The sequence below is a fragment of the Sus scrofa genome, chromosome 6 (genome assembly GCF_000003025.6).
Source record: "Sus scrofa isolate TJ Tabasco breed Duroc chromosome 6, Sscrofa11.1, whole genome shotgun sequence".
NCBI lineage: Eukaryota > Metazoa > Chordata > Mammalia > Artiodactyla > Suidae > Sus > Sus scrofa.
Genome location: NC_010448.4, coordinates 147,171,123 through 147,193,641, shown reverse-complemented (window position 1 = coordinate 147,193,641; position 22,519 = coordinate 147,171,123). Strand labels below are relative to the sequence as shown.

Here is a 22,519-nt window from a genome sequence, read left to right as displayed (position 1 = left end):
CTCGTTCTTCCAAGGGGTTTGTACCTGCTCAGAAGTGGTTATAATTACCCCCCCAATGGGGCAGGTGACAAGTTATTGTTCTTTTTTCTCTTTAGGACTGCACCTGCGGCATATGGAATTTCCCAGGCTGAGGGTCGAATCAGCGCTGCATTGCAGGTCTTTGCCCCAGCCCCAGCTCCCGCCACGCTGGATCTGAACTGCATCTGTGACCTTGCGCAGCTTGTAGCAACACCAGATCCCCAACCCACTGAGCAAGGCCAGGGGTCATACCCTCATCCCCAAGGTTCTTAACCTGCTGAGCCACAATGGGAACTCCCAGCTGTCAGATTCTTGATACTGCACCTCCACTGCTGTTATTACTGAGCAGTTTGGTGGTTCTTCTTAATCAATTGGGATATGTATTGAAATCATTTGGATCATTTAAAAAATTAAAAAAAAAAAGTCCTATTCTTCCTCCTAAATCTTCCGTTCTCATCAGCCTGGGTTGAAATCTGAGCATCCCTAACCTTTTCTTTTTGGTCTGTCCTTGTCACTTTGTACCCTGCCAGATGGAGAATCCTTGAAATTGTGCAATGACACATTTCAGTTGTTAATTACTTCTAAACCACTGAGACAGTTGCTTTCCAACAATATGAACATCTTAAAGCATAACTCTTCCATTTTAGATGTTTCATTTCTCTGGTTCTTTCACCTTGAGCCTGTTTTGTGAAAGGGAGAACATGGTAAGAGCTGTCTTCCTAACAAGAGGCCTCTAAGCCACCAGAATGAAGGGTGCTCTGTGGTTGTCAGCTGGTCTGAGTGTGAGAGCCCAGTAGGTAGGCACCACCCAACAGGCTTTTGAAATCTCTTCCTTGGGAATTCAGCTTCTTTTGCACACAGTTGTATTTCTCACCCATTCCTCCAGAGGCCCCCAGCATTTGGAATCAGTTGGGGAGCTGAGCCAACTTGCTTCTTCCCTCTTAGACAAGGAAACTTTAGCCAATAAGATTTGAGTGTTGTTGCTGTGTGATTTGTTTGTTTGTTTTGCTTCCTTGTGCTGAACCTGTGGCATATGGAAGTTCCCAGGCTGGTGGTTGGTTGAATTGGAGCTACAACTGCCGCCCTACGCCACAGCCATAGCCACTCAGGATCTGAGCAGAGTTTGCAACCTACACCACAGCTTGTGGCAAAGCTGGATCCTTAACCCACTGAGCAAGGCCAGGGATTGAACCAGAATCCTCATGAATACTAGTCAAGCTCTTTACTGCTGAGCCACAATAGGAACTTCCTAGATTGAGTTTTTATTTGTTGGAGGAACTGTCTTTTTCTCTTTTAGAGCTGCATATTTCCTAGGGCTTTTTTCAGCTTTCAACTTCTACCCAGAAAATAAAGAAGAGTGTTTCCTTTTCAGGGTTATGGCTAGTGATGCTGGAACACGAGGCCCTGGAACTGTGGCTGAGAATGTAGGTCTTTAAAGGGGTCTCTAAAATTCTTTGTGTACATTCATCAGTAAAAATGTTGCGTCTACATCTTTGATATATAGATATGTATTTATAAATGAGGTACACGTACAATTTTTTAAATATATAACATAAAATGAACCCTCTAAAACAGAAGATTAAAAAGAATGAAATGTTCTATTCTGTACTCTCTTTGGAGAGTCTTCCAAAAGTCTCTTTGGAAGTTACTGCTTTAAAAGATGGCTTTTTGAAAATGGGTTTGAGGAAAGAACAAAGAGATTGATTTGGGGTAGTTTTGGCTGCAGACTTCTTTATTTCCATTTTTCTTTTTTTGCTTTTTAGGGTAACACCTGCAGCATATGGAAGTCCTAGGCTAGGTGTTGAATCAGAGCTGCAGCTGCCAGCCTATATCGAAGCTCACGGCAACACTGAATCCCCAACCAACTGAGTGAGGCCAGGAATCAAACCTGCATCCTCATGGATACTACTCGGGTTCATTACCACTGAGTCACAACAGGAACTCCCTGGTTTTTGGTGTTTTCTTTTTTTGCTTGTTAGGGTCACACCTTTAGCATATGGAAGTTCCCAGGCTAGGGGTTGAATTGGAACTGCAGCTGCCAGCCTAGACCACAGCCATAGAAACTTGGGACCTAAGCCGCATCTGCGAACTATACCACAGCTGAGGGCAACGCCGGATCCTTAACCCACTGAGGGAGTCCAGGGATTGAACCCGCAGCCTCATGGATACTACCCGAGTTCGTTAACCACTGAGCAACAATGGGAACTTCAAAGTCAGGTTTTTTTTTTTTTTCGGTCTTTTTTTTTTTTTTTTTTTTGCTATTTTGTGGGCCGCTCTCGCGGCATATGGAGGTTCCCAGGCTAGGGGTCGAATCGGAGCTATAGCTGCCAGCCTATGCCAGAGCCACAGCAACGCAGGATCCGAGCCGCATCTGCGACCTACACCACAGCTCACGGCAACGCCGGATCGTTAACCCACTGAGCAAGGGCAGGGATCGAACCCGCAACCTCATGGTTCCTAGTCGGATTCGTTAACCACTGTCCCACGACGGGAACTCCCCCAGTTTGTTTTTGAACTTAATAATCAAAAGAAAAGTTGCTTACTGAACTGATATTAAAGTAATCAAACCATTCCATAATGGAAAGGTTACATATTGAATTTACAGAACTCAAGAGTCATATAATTCCACTGAATTATTTCAAAATAAGGGAGACTAATCAAAGGAGGGTGTACACTGATTAGAACACTAGACGATAACTATTCTAGTGTTTTCCCGCTCTGTGCTGGGAATATCTGCCTTCCAGGGCGAATATGGCCAAGGTGTCTGCATTGTTCTGATCTTGGGCACATATGATTTGACCTTTTACTTTCCCAAATACCGAGTAGTCTTAATCTGATCTAACATAAATTATGTTGAGATTGAAGAAAAAAAATCTAGCTAGCAGTTTATTTAAAGACCATTTTGAAAATACTATATTCTCAGTTTAAAGAATTAGAAGCCATAAAAGAGTAGCAAGGCACCACCTGCCTTATCATTGCAAAAGCACCACGAACATACTTCTAATCATAATCTCCCAACATGTGGGTGCCTTTACGTGAAGGGGATGCTTAGCCAGTGAGTCAGTGTGGGAGGAAGGAGAAGATACAGCTGGGTGGCTATTGGCACGAGAGCCTAGGCTGCAGGATGAGAAACCTATAGGTGAAGTTGTGGGAAGAGGTGAGTTGGGTGTAACTGGGAAAAATTTAAGACCAAAGGAAATCAGAATTCTCATCCATGACTAACCCTTATCTATGCTTCCCTAAGGTTTTCAGTAGAACAGACAAACTCTAGGTAAAAGATACTATTGTATAGTCCCACCCCAGCCAAACCTGGAGTTATGTTTAAAACAGATCAATCCCTCGGGATAAAAAAAAAAAAAGTATGTAATTTGGTGTCAGCTAGCTGCAAAAAAAGAAGTGATGACCATGAGTCCAAATTTCAATTTTAGTTTGTTTCCTCTCATTTAGAAAACTAGGATGAATTTATAAGTTTTGCAGTATCCAAATAGTTTTAAAAAGCACCAGTTCTTTGATATCCTGCTGTGGTGCAGTGAGTTAGGAATTTGACAGCAGCAGCTTTTGAGTCACTGTGGAGGTGGAGGTTCTATTCTTTGCTCCACACAGTGGGTAAAAGGATCTGGTGTTGCCACAGCCCTTTGGGTTAAAGGATCTGGCCTTGCCACAGCGCCACAGTTACAGCTCAGATTCATTCCCTGACCTGGGACCTTGCATACCATATGCTGCAGGTGCAGACATTTTAAAACAACAAAACCAGTGGCTTGGATCCCCCATTGCTGTGGCTGTGACATAGCCGGCAGCTGCAGCTCCAACTCAGCCCCTAGGCTGGGAACTTCCATATGCCACAGGTGCGGCCTAAAAAGCAACCAAACCCAAAACAACCCCCCACCCCGGCCGCCGCCCCAAAAAAACCCAGTAGTTCTTTTTGAGATTGGAATTTTGTCTCCTCCCACCCCTTTTATTTTCTTTTGGTCTTTTGTCTTTTTAGGGCTGTTCCCGCGGTATATGGAGGTTCCCAGGCTAGGGGTCTAGTCAGAGTTGTAGCCACTGGCCTACACCAGAGCCACAGCAATGCAGGATTCCAGCCGCATCTTCGACCCACACCACAGCTCACGACACGCTGGATCCTTAACCCACTGAGCAAGGCCAGGGATCGAACCTGTAGCCTCATGTTTCCTAGTTGGACTCATTTCTGCTGCGCCACAACGGGAACTCCAGTCTCCCTTCTTAAGGTGCCAGCTCAAATGAAGGTTTGAGTGAAGGATCTTTCTTGACTTGATTAGACTTAAAAAAACATGTGTATACATAGTGGTAGCCAAAGAATAATGTACTCATAGGCTGTTAGAGTTAAAAGGACACAGATAAAATTTTGTGCCTTCAATTTTTTAAGAGAAGAGGAAGTGACGGTGGTATAACTTGCCCAGAGTCTGGAGCTGAGCCTACCTTGTCTAGTGACCTGTAGCACTTTCTGCTTTTATCGAGTGACTCCTTAACCTTGAATGTTCCAAATGCTTAAGCCAGATATAAAGTAGCATGTTTTCTTCTCATATTAAATGTACAGAGGTAGATAGAAAGTCCTGGTGAAAGCTCCTTTCTGGGTAGTTTATGTGCCCGTTTGATTATTCTGTCACTGAAAATATTTCAACAACTGATTGGAATTGGGAAGTGTCTCGCGTTTGATATGTTTTGTTTTTGGCATTTAGGTTTTCCTAGAACATTAGTTCAGGCTGAAGCCTTGGACAAAATATGTGACCTGGATCTAGTGATCACTTTGAACATTCCATTTGAAACGCTCAAAGATCGTCTCAGCCGGCGCTGGATTCACCCTTCTAGTGGAAGGGTGTATAACCTGGACTTCAACCCACCTCATGTACATGTAAGAATAGATAAAGCACTCTCACAAATTGACAAGAAAGAGGTAAAACATTGCATTGCATTTAAAGAGTGGGTGAACAATATGAACTGGCTCTTCCAAAAAGAGCGAATATCCATAGCCAACAAATATTTACTAGGAGTCAAGGCATGTAAAGTAACATGTACAGCAGCCACTGCTGGTTGGGTACTGGGAAGACTCATCTGTATTGGGCAATGTGAAATACTGCTTTTGACAATGCAACCCTGCCATCTACATTACTTTTTTTTTTTTTTTTTTTGGTCTTTTTCTAGGGCTGCACCCACGGCATAGGGAGGTTCCCAGGCTAGGGATCGAATTGGAGCTATAGCTGCCAGCCTATGCCAGAGGCACAGCAATGCAGGATCCAAGCTGCGTCTGCGACCTACACCACAGCTCCCAGCAATGCCGGATCCTGAACCCACTGAGCGAGGTGAGGGATTGAACCTGCAACCTCATGGTTCCTAGTCAGATTCGTTAACCACTGCGCCACAACGGGAACTCCTAGATTAAAATTTTTAAATACATATTTCACTCAACCCCCTTGTGGGCATACCATCTATGGAAATGGGAGCACTGGCAGGTAAGGTCACGCACATAAATGGGACTCATTTCAGTGCTGTTTGTAGTGGGAAGAATAAAACCTGAAAATGAATGTTCATCTATAAGGGTGGTTAAATTTGAGAATACCCACATTTTGGAATATTATATATTCAGTAAAAATAAATACATAAATAAAAGAATGACTTAGTACTATATTCTTTGACCTGGAGAAATATTTCCCATGGGTATTGTTGAGTGGGAATGACTTTTGAAAAATAAGTGACAACCCCCCTTATGTACATCTGTTTATGTGTTTTATAACTGCTCTCTAGCTTCATTATGAGTAGGGATAAAGGTATGAAGGATCTGTCCTGGGAGCTGGGACAAAATAAGGAACAGGGTTAGGTGAGTGGGGTCCTGGGTGTGGTGGGAGTGAGGAAGTATAGGGAGTTGGGAGGGGCAGAGGAATAAAAGATTGCCCTTAAAAAGAAGTTCAAACTATACCATCTATGCATTTAACATAAAATTAAACACATATCAAGATACATGTTTAAAGAAACTTCTGACAAATTCATTTATTTTTTTTATTTTTTTATTTTTTTTGTGTTTGTCTCTTTAGGACCACACCTGTGGCATATGGAGGTTCCCAGGCTAGGGGTCTAATCATAGCTGTTGCTGCCAGAGCCACAGTAATGCCAGATCTGCGTCCCGTCTGTGACCTACACCACAGCTCATGACAATGCTGGATCCTTAACCCACTGAGTGAGGCCAGGGATTGAACCCGCAACCTCATGGTTCCTCGTTGGATTCGTTTCCACTGTGCCAAGATGGGAACTCCAGACAAATTCATTTAAAGAGTTATTGTTCTTTCTGGTCAAGACATGAATTAGTTCAGTCTGATAATTCTTTTTTATTTTTTAAATATCTTAGGGCCGCATTGGTGGCCTATGGAAATTCCTAGGCTAAAGATTGAATCGGAGCTGCAGCTGCCGGCCTGTGTCACAGCCACAGCAACACAGGATCTGAGCCCTGACTGTGACCTACACTGCTGCTTATTTGGAGGCCAGAGATTGAACCTCAATCCTCATGGATCCTAGTGAGGTTCATTACCACTGAGCCGCAAAGGGAACTCCCAGCCTGATAATTCTTAGTTTCAGTTAATTTGGTGTTGATAGTGTTACTTATTATTATACCAGTGTGGAAGCGGTGGCTCTTGTGTCTCACTGAGTTAACATTTATGGAATATATGTTATTGTTAATATAGGTTAGCCTTGAATATAAGTTAGAGTCAGTAATAAATACAGAAAACTACTTCTAGGGGTTAAGCTTGCCTTCCTAGCTCCTGGGTGACCTAGGTCGTCATTATGAGTCCTTTCCATTTGGGCTAAGCGCTAAGTCTCCTTTTGCAGTCTTCACTTTAAAAATCTTAAGTTCTTCAGGTCCTTTATTATTTATTAGATCCCTTTTTTCATTCCATCCTAAGAAGCTAGTATGGAGAAAAAAAAATGGATAGGGAGGAAAAGAGGGTTCTGAGTAGGCATTGGAGTCTAAAGGCTTCATATTTTTTCTCTGCCTAAATCTGCAGATGCAAAGATTCTCTTCAAATTTGAGAAGCTGTAATACTGAGTTTCTTCCCAAAGACTGGGTCTCCCTAAAAGAAGACCTGTAGTTACAACACTTTTGCAAAGACAGCAGTGAAAGTGCTACCTGGTCAACTGCTGTGGCCAAGCTCTCCAGACACTGTTGTCCTAGTGTCATTCTGCTTTTTCTGGAATTGGTTGTGTTTCCTGGTGCTCTGAAGTCCCAGAAATGACCTCTGAGCTTTTCAGCAATAAGTAAAATCAAGGAGAGGGGAACATAGCTGATATACAGCCTTTTCCCATCCCCATCTCTCCTGTTTCACCAGGGCATCAGCCATGAAATACACAGATGATAATTATGTGGCTCACCAGTGCAGGTTACATATCTAAGGTCCTGAGCTCTAATGGAGTTTTAGGGCATTTCAAACTTACGGCCAGTTTTGAATTTTCCAATGGAATACCTGAGCCTTTTAGTTTTGCCGTAGCCTGCTTTTTGCCAGATTTGTTTCTTTCTTTTCTTTTTTGCATTTTAGGGCCGTACCCACAGCATATGGAGGTTCCCAGGCCAGGGATCTAATCGAAGCTACAGCTGCAGCCTACACCACAGCCACAGCAATACCACATCCAAGCCGTGTCTGCAACCTACACCACAGCTCACGGCAACGCCGGATCCTTAACCCACTGAGTGAGGCCAGGGATTGAACCTGCAATCTCATGGTTCCTAGTCAGGTTCATTTCTGCTGCGCCACGACGGGAACTCCCAGATTTGTTTCTTATAACTACCGTCCTTCTCTAGTAGTGGACATGAGAGGCAAATTAGGTTGTGCCGTTTTGCTTTTTTGTAAGTATGTGTAGGTTCCGAGAAGGTGAAAATACATCAGATTTTTTTTGGTTACAGTTTTTCTGTTCTCAGAATGTTTGTTCCTGATTCTCATAGTCATGATTCATGCCTATTTTAATCTGTCTTTATTTTTTAAATTTTATTTATTTTTTTAAAGACCACACCTGTGGCAAATAGAAGTTCCCAGGCTAGGGATCAAACTGGAGCTACAGCTGTTGGCCTACACCACAGTCAGAGCAATGCCAGATCTGAGCCACATCTGTGATGTACACCGCAGCTCATGGCAACGCCGGATCCTTAACCTCCTGAGTAAGGCCAGGGATAAAACCTGCATCTTCATGGACACTCGTCAGGTTCTTCACCTCCGGAGCCACAACGGGAACTCCTTAATCTACCTTTAGATGTCATTGTTTGCTTTAGTAGAATAAGCTGAGTAAGATTAATATCAAAAGAGCTACATGGTAGAATTTGAAAGGTAGCAGAGATGGACACTTTCTCCTCCATCAGTGTTTTTCCCAAGTAAATCGTTTGGTCTGAGACATTTCTTTTCCATGTGGAGAATTCAGCCTTTAGAAACCAGTTCGAGGACTATTTCGAGGGCCAGAATGACATTGTCTAATGGTCGGTTGTTGTTGGGGGAGTTGGCCTGGAATTTTGAATTGTGAGTTAAAGGTAATACTTATCAAAAGCACTAGAAAGATCTGAGAAGTTAGTCAAGATTTAATGTCCGCTCTCATGAAGAAAGGTTAACATACTCTAACGAGTGCCTTTGCTTTTTCGAACTACCTGCGCCGTCACTGTTGTCACCCAGGCCTCACACATCACGTGGTGGGAGTCCAAGGTGAATACATAGTTTTGCACCAGCATGGTCCAGCTGCCAGCCATCTAACTGGTTTTTCTGGTATTTTAGGGGATTGATGACATTACTGGTGAGCCATTGATCCAGCAGGAAGACGACAAACCTGAAGCAGTTGCTGCCAGACTAAGACAGTACAAGGATGTGGCAAAGCCAGTGATCGAATTATACAAGTGAGTGTGCTTTGATGTTTCCATGGCAGATGGGCGACCAGAATGGCGTGGAGCCTCTTGGGAAAGACATTGGACTGTGGTGGGCACGTGTTTCTTTAAGCTAAAGGCATAGTACCTCCCAGGTGCAAGTCAGATGAAATGCTAGAGGTGTACCTGGCAGAGGATGCCTGGTTCTTTTTTTTTTTTGTCTTTCTAGGGCCACACCTATGGCATATGGAGGTTCCCAGGCTAGGGGTGTCATCGGAGCTGGTAGCCAGCCTACACAATGGCCACAGCAATGTGGGATGCAAGCTGTGTCTGCAACCTACACCACAGCTCACAGCAACGCCAGATCCTTAACCCACGTAGCAACACCATAGATCGAACCCACAACCTCATGGTTCCTAATCGGATTCGTTAACCACTGAGCCACGATGGGAACACCAGAGGATGCCTGGTTCTTTTATACTGAAGCTCTTATAAGGACTGAAACCTTGTCATCTCTGTCTGATTGTAAAACTGCCTCTAGACTTAGTTTCATTTTTCTTCTTACAGGACTGAAATGAATTTCTATTTTGACACTCCCACATGTAAATATCTGATTTGAATAGACGATTAGAAGGGACTTTTGGCCTAGATGTGTCTGGAGGGAGTTGCCAAAGAAATGCTAAAACTATAAATTACAGTTTGCAAAATGATGACAACAGGGGTCAGGCAGGTATTGGAAATGAGTATCAAACCTGGCAGGGGACGTGTCCAGCTGGGCCATTGAGTGACAGTTGAACCGGACAACTCCACTGTTGCTCCAGCCAATTATCACCACCACAGGGGCCCTCAAGCTAGCTCATTATGGCCAATGATTCTGGTTTTTCAAGAGACGCAGAAATCAGGCTCTCTCTGTGGAAGAAAATGCCAATTTTTATACTGGCAACAGATTTTGTGAACAAAAGCATGAAAGCCAAACAAAACCCATATCCGGGCTGCATGACCACATGTACAGTCTCGGCTATAATCACTTTCCAACCTTGCAGTCCTTAAATACTTTAGCAAGATCAGGGGTTCTTGATCTTATTAGGGTGTATCTTGCGTTTCATGATTTGTTGTTGTAAGTTAAGGGTTTTAGAGTCCCAGAGAGTGTCCCTGATTTGCTTTTTTCAGTGTGTGTATTGAGGCAGATTTGGGATTGTCCTTAAAATGTTGCTCTTTGATATGTTTTAAAGCGGAGAAGAAAAGGAGGCATGATGGCAAGCCAGCCAGAATTGCAGAAGCTCTGGCCTTATTTAGATATGCCCGGAGAGTTCCCGTTGTGGCTCAGTGCTTAACAAATTGGACTAGGAACCAGGAGGTTATAGGTTTGATCCTTGGCCTTGCTCAGTGGGTTAAGGATCCGGCATTGCCGTGAGCTGTGGTGTAGGTTGCAGATGCGGCTGGGATCCCTCCTGGCTGTGACTATGGTGTAAGCCAGCGGCTACAGCTCCAACTGGACCCCTAGCCTGGGAACCTCCATATGCTGCGGGAGCGGCCCAAGAAATGGCAAAAAGACCAAAAAAAAAAAAAAAAAGATAGGCCTCAGTGGCATGTTGAGACATTTATAGGGACTGTTTTGTCACTTTCTGATATGTAACATAGACCACGAGATCTTCATCTGCTGTGATATGTCAAAAGGAGACCTAAAAATGCCTTATTGTTGGACTTTGTCTTTCAGGGGCCGAGGAGTGCTCCACCAATTTTCGGGAACGGAGACTAACAAAATCTGGCCCTATGTTTACACACTTTTCTCGAACAAGATCACACCTATTCAGTCCAAAGAAGCATACTGAGCCCACCCAGTAGAAGAAGCAGGAAGATATGGTCCATTCATCCAATCGTATGTGTAGTGTTGGTGCCGTGTCCCTATTAGAAGCTAGCCGAGATAGCTCGCAGCGTCTTTTCTAGTTTAAATGGTGAACTGATAAGAAAACTAATGAATAGGAAGAGTTAACGAAGAGGCTCTTCTGCTTTTCTAATAGAAGGGTCACCTCCACAGGTTTAAGATGTCTCTGCACATGTCTCAGGTCCTTCATAAGAAAGCAAGCAAGCACGTACAGGCTGGATTTCTTTCCCATGTGTGTAACCCAAGCTCTAGCTGATTTGACAGCCATGTTGTCGCCATAGTAGCCTTTTTCACGTGAGGGTGGTGGTCCCTGGTTCTTCCCAGCCCCCAAAGGCTGAACCACAGCACTAGGAAGCCTGAGAATGTCAAGGGCTGGAGCCTAGCTTTGTCCTGGCATAGACGCCCTCCTGGTGACAGTGGGATTGAAGCCAGCTGCTCTCAGTGGCCTTGAGTGGCTCTCCACAGTTCATTTTTTTCTGTTAGGTATGACACCTTTCTGCATCCATGCTTCATAGAATCACAGAATCTCTCCTTTCCGGATATCCTGGAATGAGAGGATTTGGTTTCTACCATGATAGACTATTTTTTTTACATCTATTTTCTCCCTTCCTAGACTGTTACAAATACAAATTGTTACTGCTTTTTTCCCCTCTCCACTTCCTTTCTAAGAGCCGAGAGCTGTGGGATGGTATTGGCTCTCTTCGTGCACCAGGATCTGAGCTATGTGAAGGGTCTCCTTAAACTGCTGGTCTGACTCTCATGGGTTGACACTGCTCCTTTGATTGTAGCAAAATCAAACCCTCAGAGTCTTTGGGGAGCCCTCACAATGGGACTCATTCACCTCCATACATGTTACAAGATCATATCTTATGTATAGAACTAAGACTGTATGGAATTACTGGACTAAAATAATAGTTTAGCTTTTTAGTCAAGACAAAAAAAAAATGTACTTTGAAAATGCTGCTAAATATCGATGCTGATAGCGTTTTTCTTCTGTGAGTGACCCAAGTATATTATAAATAGTTGGTAAAGGGAATGGAGCCTGTGGGGTTGAGGAAAATGTTGCACTAGCTGTGCCTAGACTGATGATGACAGGTTTACGATGACGGGAAAACAAAATCATAATTTTTTATTCTATTCCAAAGATGCTTTCTATAGGGTGGCCATGAAGTCTAGAAATAGAGCTCATACTATTTTGTCATTCATTGGAATGTAATATCAATAAACCAAGATTTGCCTGGTTTCCAGACTTGGTGGCCATCTTTTATAACTCTTGCTCACCTCTGGGAAGGACAATGAAATTTTATTCCTGTTGCCTTAGCAATAAATATTCCTCTTTATGCATCATGATTGTCCCCAGGGAGGGTCCCTTGCTGTTCCTAGGAGTCACCTCTGTCTGACTCTTCATACTGGTGAAAAAACAAAAGAAGCTGATGTCAGCACGTCAGCGGTGTTGAAATGCTTACTTAGGTTCTGAAGACGTCTCAGTGAGTTCCCAGTCTGTACCCTGACCCATGGATTCTGCACGGTGACATGTCCACTGTCCTTAACAATACTGCCCCAGCTCTCGCCAGTTCCTCTCCCTTTTGTCCCCCTCCTTGTGAGTGTTCTTTGGCTCTCTTAGTGGAAACATAGACGGATTTCCTCCTCATCCTCTGAATCACAGTGACGTGAGATGATTTACTTTTTAGGTTTGTGCAATTCAAGTGCCCAGTTGGGGTATGGAAAACATCAGTGCATGAGAGTGGCTTCTGCGTGCTTTGGGCGAGTCGTTTGAATGCCAGTTGATGGGGATGGGGTGAAAATCAGACCTGCAGATATAGCTCTGGTTTCCTGGGGAACCAGGTTTAGAGAAAAACACCTCTGAAAGGAGAAACATTACACCCTTTAGAGTAGCACTGCCAAGGAGACCTTTTTTTTTGGGGGGGGGGTCTTTTTGCCATTTCTTGGGCCGCTCCCGTGGCATATGGAGGTTCCCAGGCTAGGGGTCGAATCGGAGCTGTAGCCACCGGCCTACACCAGAGCCACAGCAACGCAGGATCTGAGCCACGTCTGCGACCCACACCACAGCTCACGGCAACGCTGGATGGTCAACCCACTGAGCAAGGGCAGGGATCGAACCCGCAACCTCATGGCTCATAGTCGAATTGGTTAACCACTGCGCCACGACGGGAACTCCCAAGGAGACCATTTCCACAAGCCAGGAAAAGTGGAACGCGACGGTGATCACAGGGATTCTTCAGAAGAGGAAAGTGAGTGGGGTTTTTTTTTTGGAAGCAGAAATCCCTTCATACCTTTTTCTTAGTGTTTAACGGATGTCCCAGGGTCATCACTGCTTTTGGAATGGAGGTGTGGGACATGGCCCGGGGACCCCCGAATCCATTCTCCATGCCACCGTCCTTCCCTTGCTTTTCCCTTCCAGCAAAACAGACACTTGTAGGCAGCCTTGGTCATCAGTGTGTCTCCACAGCGTCTGCTGTTTCAGAGGAGGTTGCCCTGTATTGAGGGCCGTCAACTTTGCTGGGTTGGACCAGTAAAAACCAAACACTGACTCCGTGATCTTTGAAAGATGATGTTTCATGTTCAGTGGCCCCAAAATCTCTTTCTGGTGTTTTTCTACAACAAAGTCTAGTTTTTCCTTTAATGATCTCGAAAATATTTTGGCCAAGGTGAAATTAAAGGGACATCTTTCTTGGGTTGGCCTTCTACCGCCACGTGGGACGTTCTTTCATAATTAACAAAAAGAATAGATTTCCAAGATCCCTGCCTCCAATCACCTTCTTCCTCTAGCCTGCCCTTCGTTCATTTTGGTTTCCCTCATCCTGACAGGCTTCCCACTTCCCAAAGGTCTCCTGAGTGTTCGGTTCCGTTTTAGGACCTTCCTAAACAGCTCGTTTCATCTTTCCAGCATCCCTTGAGATAGGCACGATCCCATTTTTATAGACAGTTCAAGAGTCAGAAACGTGAAGCATCATGCCCTGGCTCCTGCTGCAGTGTAGACAGGACTCACCCCCATGTTCTCCTGACTCCGCTCCTGGACCTTAACTCCCCACGTCGTGTCCCAAGCAACACATGGCGCTGAGCTGCTTGGTTTCACTTGTATTTCTAGGGGGCCTCACATCAAGAACAGCAGACTTCACCATGGCGGTATTCAGCTCTGTGTGGGACTCTTCCTCCCCCCACCCACCCTTTTTCTTAAGCAAAAGAAGCTGCTAGAGGAGTTTGAGCCTTTGCTCCTCCACAACTACTCACGTATAAATGAAATGAAAGGCTGTTGAGGTTGAGGTAGGCTGGCTTGGGTCCCGGCTAATCTGTGGAGCAGACAAGCTCATGGTCCTCACCTGCCTACCCTTTCAGTGTCCATGGTCTTGTGGCGCTGAAGGGACCTTTATGCTTGAGGTGTGTTTCCCCCCCTACCCCCGGGCATGGTGCTCACACACAGTCCTGGGCTCCTGGGAGCCATCTAGACACTACTCACTTTGCTTCCCGGATGTCAGAACAAATCTCTCCCTCCTACCCGCAGACAAGGCCCTGATGATATCTCATCTTCCCAAAGAGCTAGCAGGTCAACAAGTGGTACCCAGTACAGAGTACCGTCTTCCCCGTGTGCCGTCACACATTAACGGGATCCTCAAGGCCACATCCACGCCTTTGCCCATCCTCTGATGTGGCGGCCCTGCTTATCATGCACAGTCGTGTCTCACCTGCCTTTGCCAGGGTCACCCCCAGCACCCTCCTGCCGCCAAGCTCAGGGGAGCCCCAGCTACACCCAGGGTGTGCAGGGCAGGGGAGGTGATAAGAATAGACATAGGTGATGGAGGATTCTTGAAAGAGAGATGCTGCTGTGGCTTTCTGTTGTTTATAATGTCAATGACAGGATACATTCAGAAACAGGCCTATGCAAATGTATAAATAAGCCTTTTTCTACAATGTAGTTCACTGGAACCGGATTTCAATGTTGTCTTTGGCTATTTGTTTAAAGAGACTTTTCCCTCTGCTGGGGGGAGGGGGAGGTCATTGCTCAGATCACAAAGGGAGCACGTTTCTAAATATGTTAAGGTATCAGCCTTCTTGGTAGTTACTCTTTTTTGGTACTAAGCACACTGCACCCATTGTCTAATTAAATCCCCTCAATTGCCCTATGGAATAGCTAATACTATCTCTGTTATCTTGCCTCAAGTATTTAAAAACAATCCCATTTACTTAATCTTTTCATATGCCTACAGGGATTAATCAGGAAATTTCAAAGGGCCTTTTTGGTATGTTTGCCTAGTTCACCTAGTCTCATGAATAGGTAAAACAATATCTGCTCCCACCTGGAATCTTTGCTTTTGGCGCTCTGGTGCTGAGACAGGAAACGGGTCCTGGTGGTAGTTGCACACTGTATGTACAGAGGCATCTGTCTCATCTGTGCTCTGCTGGGTCCCAGGATCTGGGGACGCATTCACAGCTACCTGATGCATTTCATTTCGTAGCTTTCCTTGACTAGACAATATGTTCCTTGCTGCAGTAATTTTGCCAGAAAGGCAATTCATAAGACAGAGTTGTGCGTGTAGCATGCTCTTGCTTTTTCTCTATTGTAGTATGATACAGCTTTTTCTCTATGGCTTCCCTCACCCCCTGCCGCTGCCCACCTCTCGTGTCTGTTTTGTGTTTCAAAAGAAGAACCCAGTGACTGAATAAAAAAATTTTTTTTGGCTGCACCCACAGCATGTGGAAGTTCCTGAGCTAGGGCTAGAAACTTCTTTTAATATGGAATGTGGTCTGGTCATATATATAAGTTATCACCCCTTTGTGTATTTAACTGATCCAGTCGGGTTTCCAGATGAAAGTGTGGCAAGACCACCCTTTCCATGGTTCATTTCAACTATGAAGAAAAATCTGCTTCCTCCATCTGTTGAGACATGTTTTAATTACTATTGTTGATAAATGCCATTCCTTATCTTTCTTTTAGCAAACTGCACAATTCTTGCCAAAATAAATGCCATTATCTGTATGCTTCAGGGAACTGCGTAATTTGATCAGGGGTGTGTGTGTGTGTGTGTGTGTGTGTGTGTGAGAGAGAGAGAGAGAGAGAGAGAGAGAGAGAGAGGCATGGTTAAAACATTTCCAAGAGGCCGAAAGTTTTTGTGTGACATGGATGTTCATTCCCTCTTTGGTGATAAGGAAGCACAGTGTCATGCTGGAAATAAAAGATTGAAATACAAGATCTCCTGCTTAAAAACTTGTCAAAAGAGCAGCGCACCTCGAAGGTTTTCCCCGGGGATGACGTGTGCGTCTAACTCCATTGCATAAAACCTTTTTTCCACCCCTCGTTTTAAAGCTTTGGGTATAAAGTCAGAAATGTGCTACATAAAAACAATGTTTTGTGTTTGATTTGGAGAAGAATAAAGGGAAGAAAATGAAAACTCAGTCTTTAGGTTAAGCTTCAAGTGTCAGGGCTTAGAGGGCTTTTCACATTTTATGAGAATTTGTACTACTGATTTTTGTATATTCTTGTTTTTGAGATGAACAGATCTCGGGGAATTGTTGAGTTCCAATGAATGGCGTTTCACTGTGATCCCTCTCCAGCTCACATCAGTTCTCTAACCTAAGGACGCCTTGTCTTTGGTTTACTGTCCTGTGAAATGTCAGCTCCATTTCCCCAGAAGTTGTGTGTTTACGACGAATCAGTGCTTTTCCTCAGTGAGTTGTCAGCCCTCTTAATTTTGGTGAATGTCCTTAATTCCAAGTCTCTAAACCTGTAGTCCAATCTGTACTCGCGCTGTTACCTGTTAATTGTGTTACTGATTATTTTATCTTGCTTGAAGATTGATTCCTACTTTTTAATTTGATAGAAATAAAGTTTTTTCCTTCTGCTTATAACTAGTGGATTCATTTAACATCCTCTCCCCCTCCCCCTGGTCATGCCTGCAGCACATAGACGTTTCTAGGCCAGGGATCAAACCTGGGCCCAGCAATGACTGAAGCCACGGCAATGACGACACCAGATCCTTAACCTGCTGCACCATCAAGAACTCCTCGTTTGGAGCTCCCGTCGTGGCACAGTGGTTAACGAATCCACCCTGAGGTTGTGGGTTCGATCCCTGGCCTCGCTCAGTGGGTTAAGGATCCGGCGATACGGTGGGCTGTGGTGTAGGTCAAAGACACATATCGGATCCTGTGTTGCTGTGGCTCTGACGTAGGCCTGCGGCTACAGCGATGATTCAACCCCTAGCCTGGGAACCTCCATATGCCGCAGAAGCGGCCCAAGAAATGGCCAAAAGACCAAAAAAAAAAAAAAAAACCAAACAAAAACAAAAACCCATAGGTCTAAATGTGTCTAGACATGTTAAAGATTGACAGGTGTAGCTTCTGGGAAAGAACAAGGGACTTGGAGATTGAGTGATGAAGAGGGAAGAATAAACACGTTGGTGGAGGAGTTTCCCTGGTGGCTTAGTGGTTAAAAGATCTGGTATTGTTACTGCTATGGCATGGGTTCAATCCCTGGCCTAGGAAATTTCCACATGCCATGAGTGTGGCCAAGGGAAAAAAAAGAAGTTGGTGAAAATTAAGTTTTCTACAGAAATAAGAGTTTCCTTAAATCTGAAACACACTTGATAGTCTTCTATAATCTCTGTAATCTTCCCTTACCCGCTCCCAAGAGGCTATTCATTAAAGAAATTGTATTTCACTGTACTAACTGAAGAGGGCACACTTGAACTAAAAAATTAGTAAACCATGCAAATCCTTCACCATCTGTAGAAACATCTGGCCCAGCAAAATCCAAAACTTTTGAAAATGAACACATGAAGGCAGCCGACATCTATACTAAGTTACTTTTAAAAAGAAATAAATGGAGTTCCCGTTGTGGCTCAGCAGTTAGCAAAGCCGACTAGCATCCATGAGGATGTGGGTGTGATCCCTGGCCTTGATCAGTGGGTTAAGGATCCGGCATGGCCATGAGCTGTGGTGTAGGTCGCAGACAGGGCTCGGATCCTGCATTGCTGTGGCTGTGGTGTAGGCTGTTGGCAGCTGTTAAGCTCCAATTTGACCCCTAGCCTGGGAACCTCCATATGCCTCCAGAGCAGCCCTAAAAAGACAAAAGACCAAAAAAAAAAAAAAAAAGAAAAAAAAGAAACTGAAAATCAAAATTCTTCAGCTGATGAAACCCTCAAGACTCAACCCTAAAGCAGCAGAAGATGGTATAGCACACACTCCAATATGAATCAAACATGGTTAGAGGAGCCGTAAAGGGTATGAAAAAACATCACAAATGAGAAATTCACAAATGTATAAGTGGGCACAAAATGAAAATGTGTGAAATAAGAATTAATTGAATACAGAAAAGAAAATGAATGACATGGCAATTATCTCCAAAATTTGGACTAAATTACAAGATGCACAAGTGGGAATCGACTCAGCAAAGTGTACAAAGGAGATACCGAAAAGTGAAATGGAAATTTCCATGAGAATTAAAAAGTGAAAAGCCCAGAAAGAAAATGATTATAGAAGACAAAGAAGATCTAATACACCTGTAATTCTATAAAGATGGAAAACAATAAATCAAAGCCAATGTTTAAAGCTATAATTCAATAAAAACTTACAAATAGGAGTTCCCACTGTGGCACAATGGTAATGAACCCAACTAGTATCCATGAGGTTGAAGGTTCAATCCCTGGCCTCGCTCGGTGGGTTAAGGATATGGCATTGCTGTGAGCTTCGGTGTAGGTCAAAGATGCAGCTCAGATCTGGTGTGGCTGTGGCTGTGATGTGGGCTGGCAGCTACAGTTCCAATTCGACTCCTAACCTTGGGACCTCCACGTGCCTCAGGTGTGACCCTAAGAAGACAAAAAACAAAAACAAACAACAACCCCTTGAAAATACGTAAATAAATAAATAAATAAATTCTGAATCTATATATTGAAAGGGACACTGTGTATTGAAAGTACACTCTGAAACTTTGAAAATGGACTCAGAATAGTCAACTTTAAGACATTCTTTTTTTGTTGTTGTTTTGTCTTTTTAGGGCCGCACCCCTGGCACATGGAGGTTCCCAGGCCTAGGGGTCAAATTGGAGCTACAGTGCAGCCACAGCAACGCAGGATCCGAGCTGCTTCTTCGACCTACACCACAGCTCACAGCAACGCCAGATCCTTAACCCACTGAGCGAGGCCAGGGATCGAACCCTCAACCCCATGGTTCCCAGTCGGATTCATTTCTTCTGCGCCATGGCGGGAACTCCAAGACATTCTTATATGTCCAGGAAATCTCCTCTAGACCTTTGGGTAAAAAGACCAAGTGATTCAATGTACAAAAAAACAACAATGAAGCAATATTTTTAAAGAAAGAATGAATTTTTCTAACCAAGCTGACCTTTAGTTATCAAGCAAGCAAATGTGGCAAAAAAATAATGGTTGGAGTTCCTGTCGTGGTGTAGCGGAAACGAATCTGACTAGGAACCATGAGGTTGCAGGTTCCATCCCCGGCCTCATTCAGTGGGTTGAGGATCTGGCGTTGCCGTGAGCTGTGGTATAGGTTGAAGACGTGGCTTGGATCCCACGTTGCTGTGGCTGTGGTGTAGGCTGACAGCTAAAGCTCTGATTCGACCCCTAGCCTGGAAACTTCCATTTGCCACGAGTATGGCCCTAAAAAGACCAAAAAAAAAGATTTTGGCACCAAGTCTGCTCTTTGCTGTGTGATGACATTAGACAGAATTAAGAAAAATGTATTTTTTAAAATTCTAAGTTCACACTGATATTTCTAATTCAAATTTAAACATTACAGACTTTTTCCATACTCCTTTTTTTTTTTTTTTTTTTTTTATTGGCCCCACCTGAGGCATACAGAAGTTCTTGGGCTAGGGATTGAACCCATGCCACAGCAATGACTCGAGCTGCTGCAGTGGCAACGCCAGATCCTTAACCCACTGTGCTGCAAAGGAACTCCATATGCTTTTATTTTATATTTTTCAAGTTTTTTGATTCCATGTATGCTTGAAAAGAAGGTGTATTCTCTATTACTGCGTATCTACATTTAAGTTATGGGACAATTGCAAAAGAGTTCAGTTATTAAATTCATTAAGTGTTATATCTAAGAAGTGAAATTCTTAATCAGGATTACATTGCCATATATAACATACGATTCTGCCAGAAAACTGGTTTCACGAATCACTTTTGTTGGTTAGACGTCTGTATTTCATAAACCTTTAAGATGGGATATGCCCGTTGGCCAAAATTGGAAAGAGGAAGACAATTGCACATTTTACAATTACCTTGAAGTGTTTTTCCTTTTTATGTTCCGTCACTTATACCTTGGTTGTATTTTTTCTGGAATCAAAAAGACAGAGTTCAATGAAAGATGGGTAACGAAACTATCACTAATTTACACCCCGCCCCCTTTTTCTTTACTAAGCACATATTGTTTCTATGACTTTACAAGTGTGAAAAAAAGCCCTCATATCAGCGGTGAGGTATAAATTAGTAATAATCCCATTGCCCCCATAGAGCCATGGCTGATAGTTTGGCACTATCTTTCAATTTCTTGCCATTTGTGTATACATTTCTCTTATGTATAGTTATAATATTATGGATTTTTATCTTCTTTCTTGTTGGCATTATAGGATAAGAATTTCCCTCTGTTAATGTATTCTTTTCCTAAATACAATTTTTAGTAACGGCACAGTTGTCCGTCATGTACGTATATCAATTATTCTTATATAATTGGATTTTTAATTTTCTTGTTAAGTGAAAAAATATATTTTTATGATTTAAAATGAATACAACTTGATACATAACATTTACACAGTGCAATGAAATATAGAATGATGCCCTAAATTCTTCTACCTAGAAGGGGAACTCTGTTAGTCTGTTGGTGCCCCGTTTTCTGAGTATCTCCTTACTTATCATACATGCAATCATAGTTTACTGATTTATAACCTGATTTTTAAAAGCTCAACAAAACTGTTAATGACAACTCTCCAATATTATTTTACATCAAGAATGTCTTTGCAGCATAAGGTGACAATTTTCAAATATTTATTATGAAAATTTCTAGGAGTTCCCCATTGTGGCACGGTGGGTTAAAATCTGACTGCAGTGGCCCAGGGTGCTACAGAGGTCTGGGTTTGACCCCCAGCCTAGGGCAGTAGATGAAAGGATCTGGCACTGCAGCAGCTGCAGCTTGGATTTAATCCCTGGCCTGGAAACTTCCATATACCTCAGGAGTGGCCATAAAAAAAAAAAAAAAAAAAAAAATCCAAACATACGTAATGGTGGAGAGAGAGAAAGGTTCAATAAATTCCATGCAATCATCGTTCATTTTCAACAGTTATCAGCTCTTGGCCAGTCTTGTTTCATCCTTCACCCACTTCCCTAACCTCAGATTATTTTCAAGTGAATCCTGGGGCCAGTGATGACTCAGAAGTTTATGAAGCCATGTGCATTTTTCAAGGCCCCTGACTAACTTTTCAAATGCGTATCTTGCCACAACCCCATGAGCCCCTGTGCTCCAGCTGTTTCAAACTAAGATGGAGTTCCCGTCGTAGCTCAGTGGTCAACAAACCCAGCTAGTATCCACGAGGACACGGGTTCAATTCCTGGCCCTGCTCAGTGGGTTAAGGATCTGGCATTGCCATGAGCTGTGGTGTGTGTAGTTCCCAGACGTGGCTTTGCTTTGGCGTTGCTGTGACTGTGACATAGGCCGGCAGCTACAGCTCCGATTCAACCCCTAGCCTGGGAACCTCCACATGCCTCAGGTGCAGCCCTCAAAAGACAAAGGATGAAAATAAATAAATAAATAAAATTAAAATAAAAAAACAAAAACCCCAAAGATATGGCTACATTAATCTTCAAACATGTCTAGCTCTCTGGGACCTGTATGTCTTTGTATATATACTATTCCTTCTTCCTAGAATATTTCTTCTCTTTCGTCATTGTTAAACCTTTCTTTATCTTTTCCAGTCCAGCTCACGTCACCTTGTCCCCACAGGCATCTCTGAGTTCTCCTGTGAATGTTCCTACAGCACTTAGTACTACTTTTCCCTGCTCATTTCTGCACTTATCACTCTGCATGCAGCCTGAGTGAAGTATTCCTGCAGCGTGGGCACCAGACTGCCACAGGCTGGTCCAAGGAAAACACTTGGTGAACAGAGTCCATTGAATTTTGAAAAGTATATTTTATTATGTCTGTTTTCCTTTTTCAGGTCACACCTGTGGCATATGGAAATTCCCAGGATAGGGGTCAGAGCTGCAGCTGTCAGCCTACGCCACTGCCACAGCCACAGCCACATGGGATCCCAGCCGAGTCTTCAACCTACACTGAAGCTTGCAGCAATGCTGGATCCTTCACCCATGGAGCGAAGCCAGGCACTGAACCCGCATCCTCACAGACACTATGTCGGGTTCTTAACCTGCTGAGCATAAATGGGAACCCCTGAAAAGTCTACTTTAAATTGACTTGGACATTTAAATCTATAATGGTATTAAGAGAAAGTATAAAAAATTTAGTTTTGTAATACTGAAGTGAAAAGCCGTTCACAAAATAAAAGATCAACAGGCTTGATAACATAAAGATTTAAATGTTATATCCAGGGAAATACTCTTGAAAATGATTGGGAAGAAAACTCCACTGTATGCATAATAGAAGAGTGGTATCTGTAATGTATAAAGAGCTTCTGTAAATCACTAAGAAAGTCAAAAGAACAATGGGAAAGAATATGAACAGAGACCAGTAATTCACAAAAGAAATACAAGTGGTACATATACGAAAAGTTGTTAAACTTCTCAATT

The 22,519-nt window shown here is 43.4% G+C and overlaps 1 protein-coding gene across 4 annotated transcripts in view; it reads left to right on the top strand.

The window, feature by feature from the left end:
- AK4 (adenylate kinase 4) overlaps positions 1-16,613 on the top strand; it is an 80,771-nt gene extending 64,158 nt beyond the window's left edge. For 3 of the 4 annotated variants that reach the window (XM_005656154.3, XM_005656155.3, XM_021093607.1), the window contains 3 exons: positions 4,719-4,891; positions 8,781-8,899; positions 10,584-16,613. In XM_005656154.3, coding sequence (XP_005656211.1) covers positions 4,719-4,891; positions 8,781-8,899; positions 10,584-10,698 — 407 coding nt within the window. In that variant the 3' untranslated portion in view covers positions 10,699-16,613. 4 annotated transcript variants of the gene reach the window in all.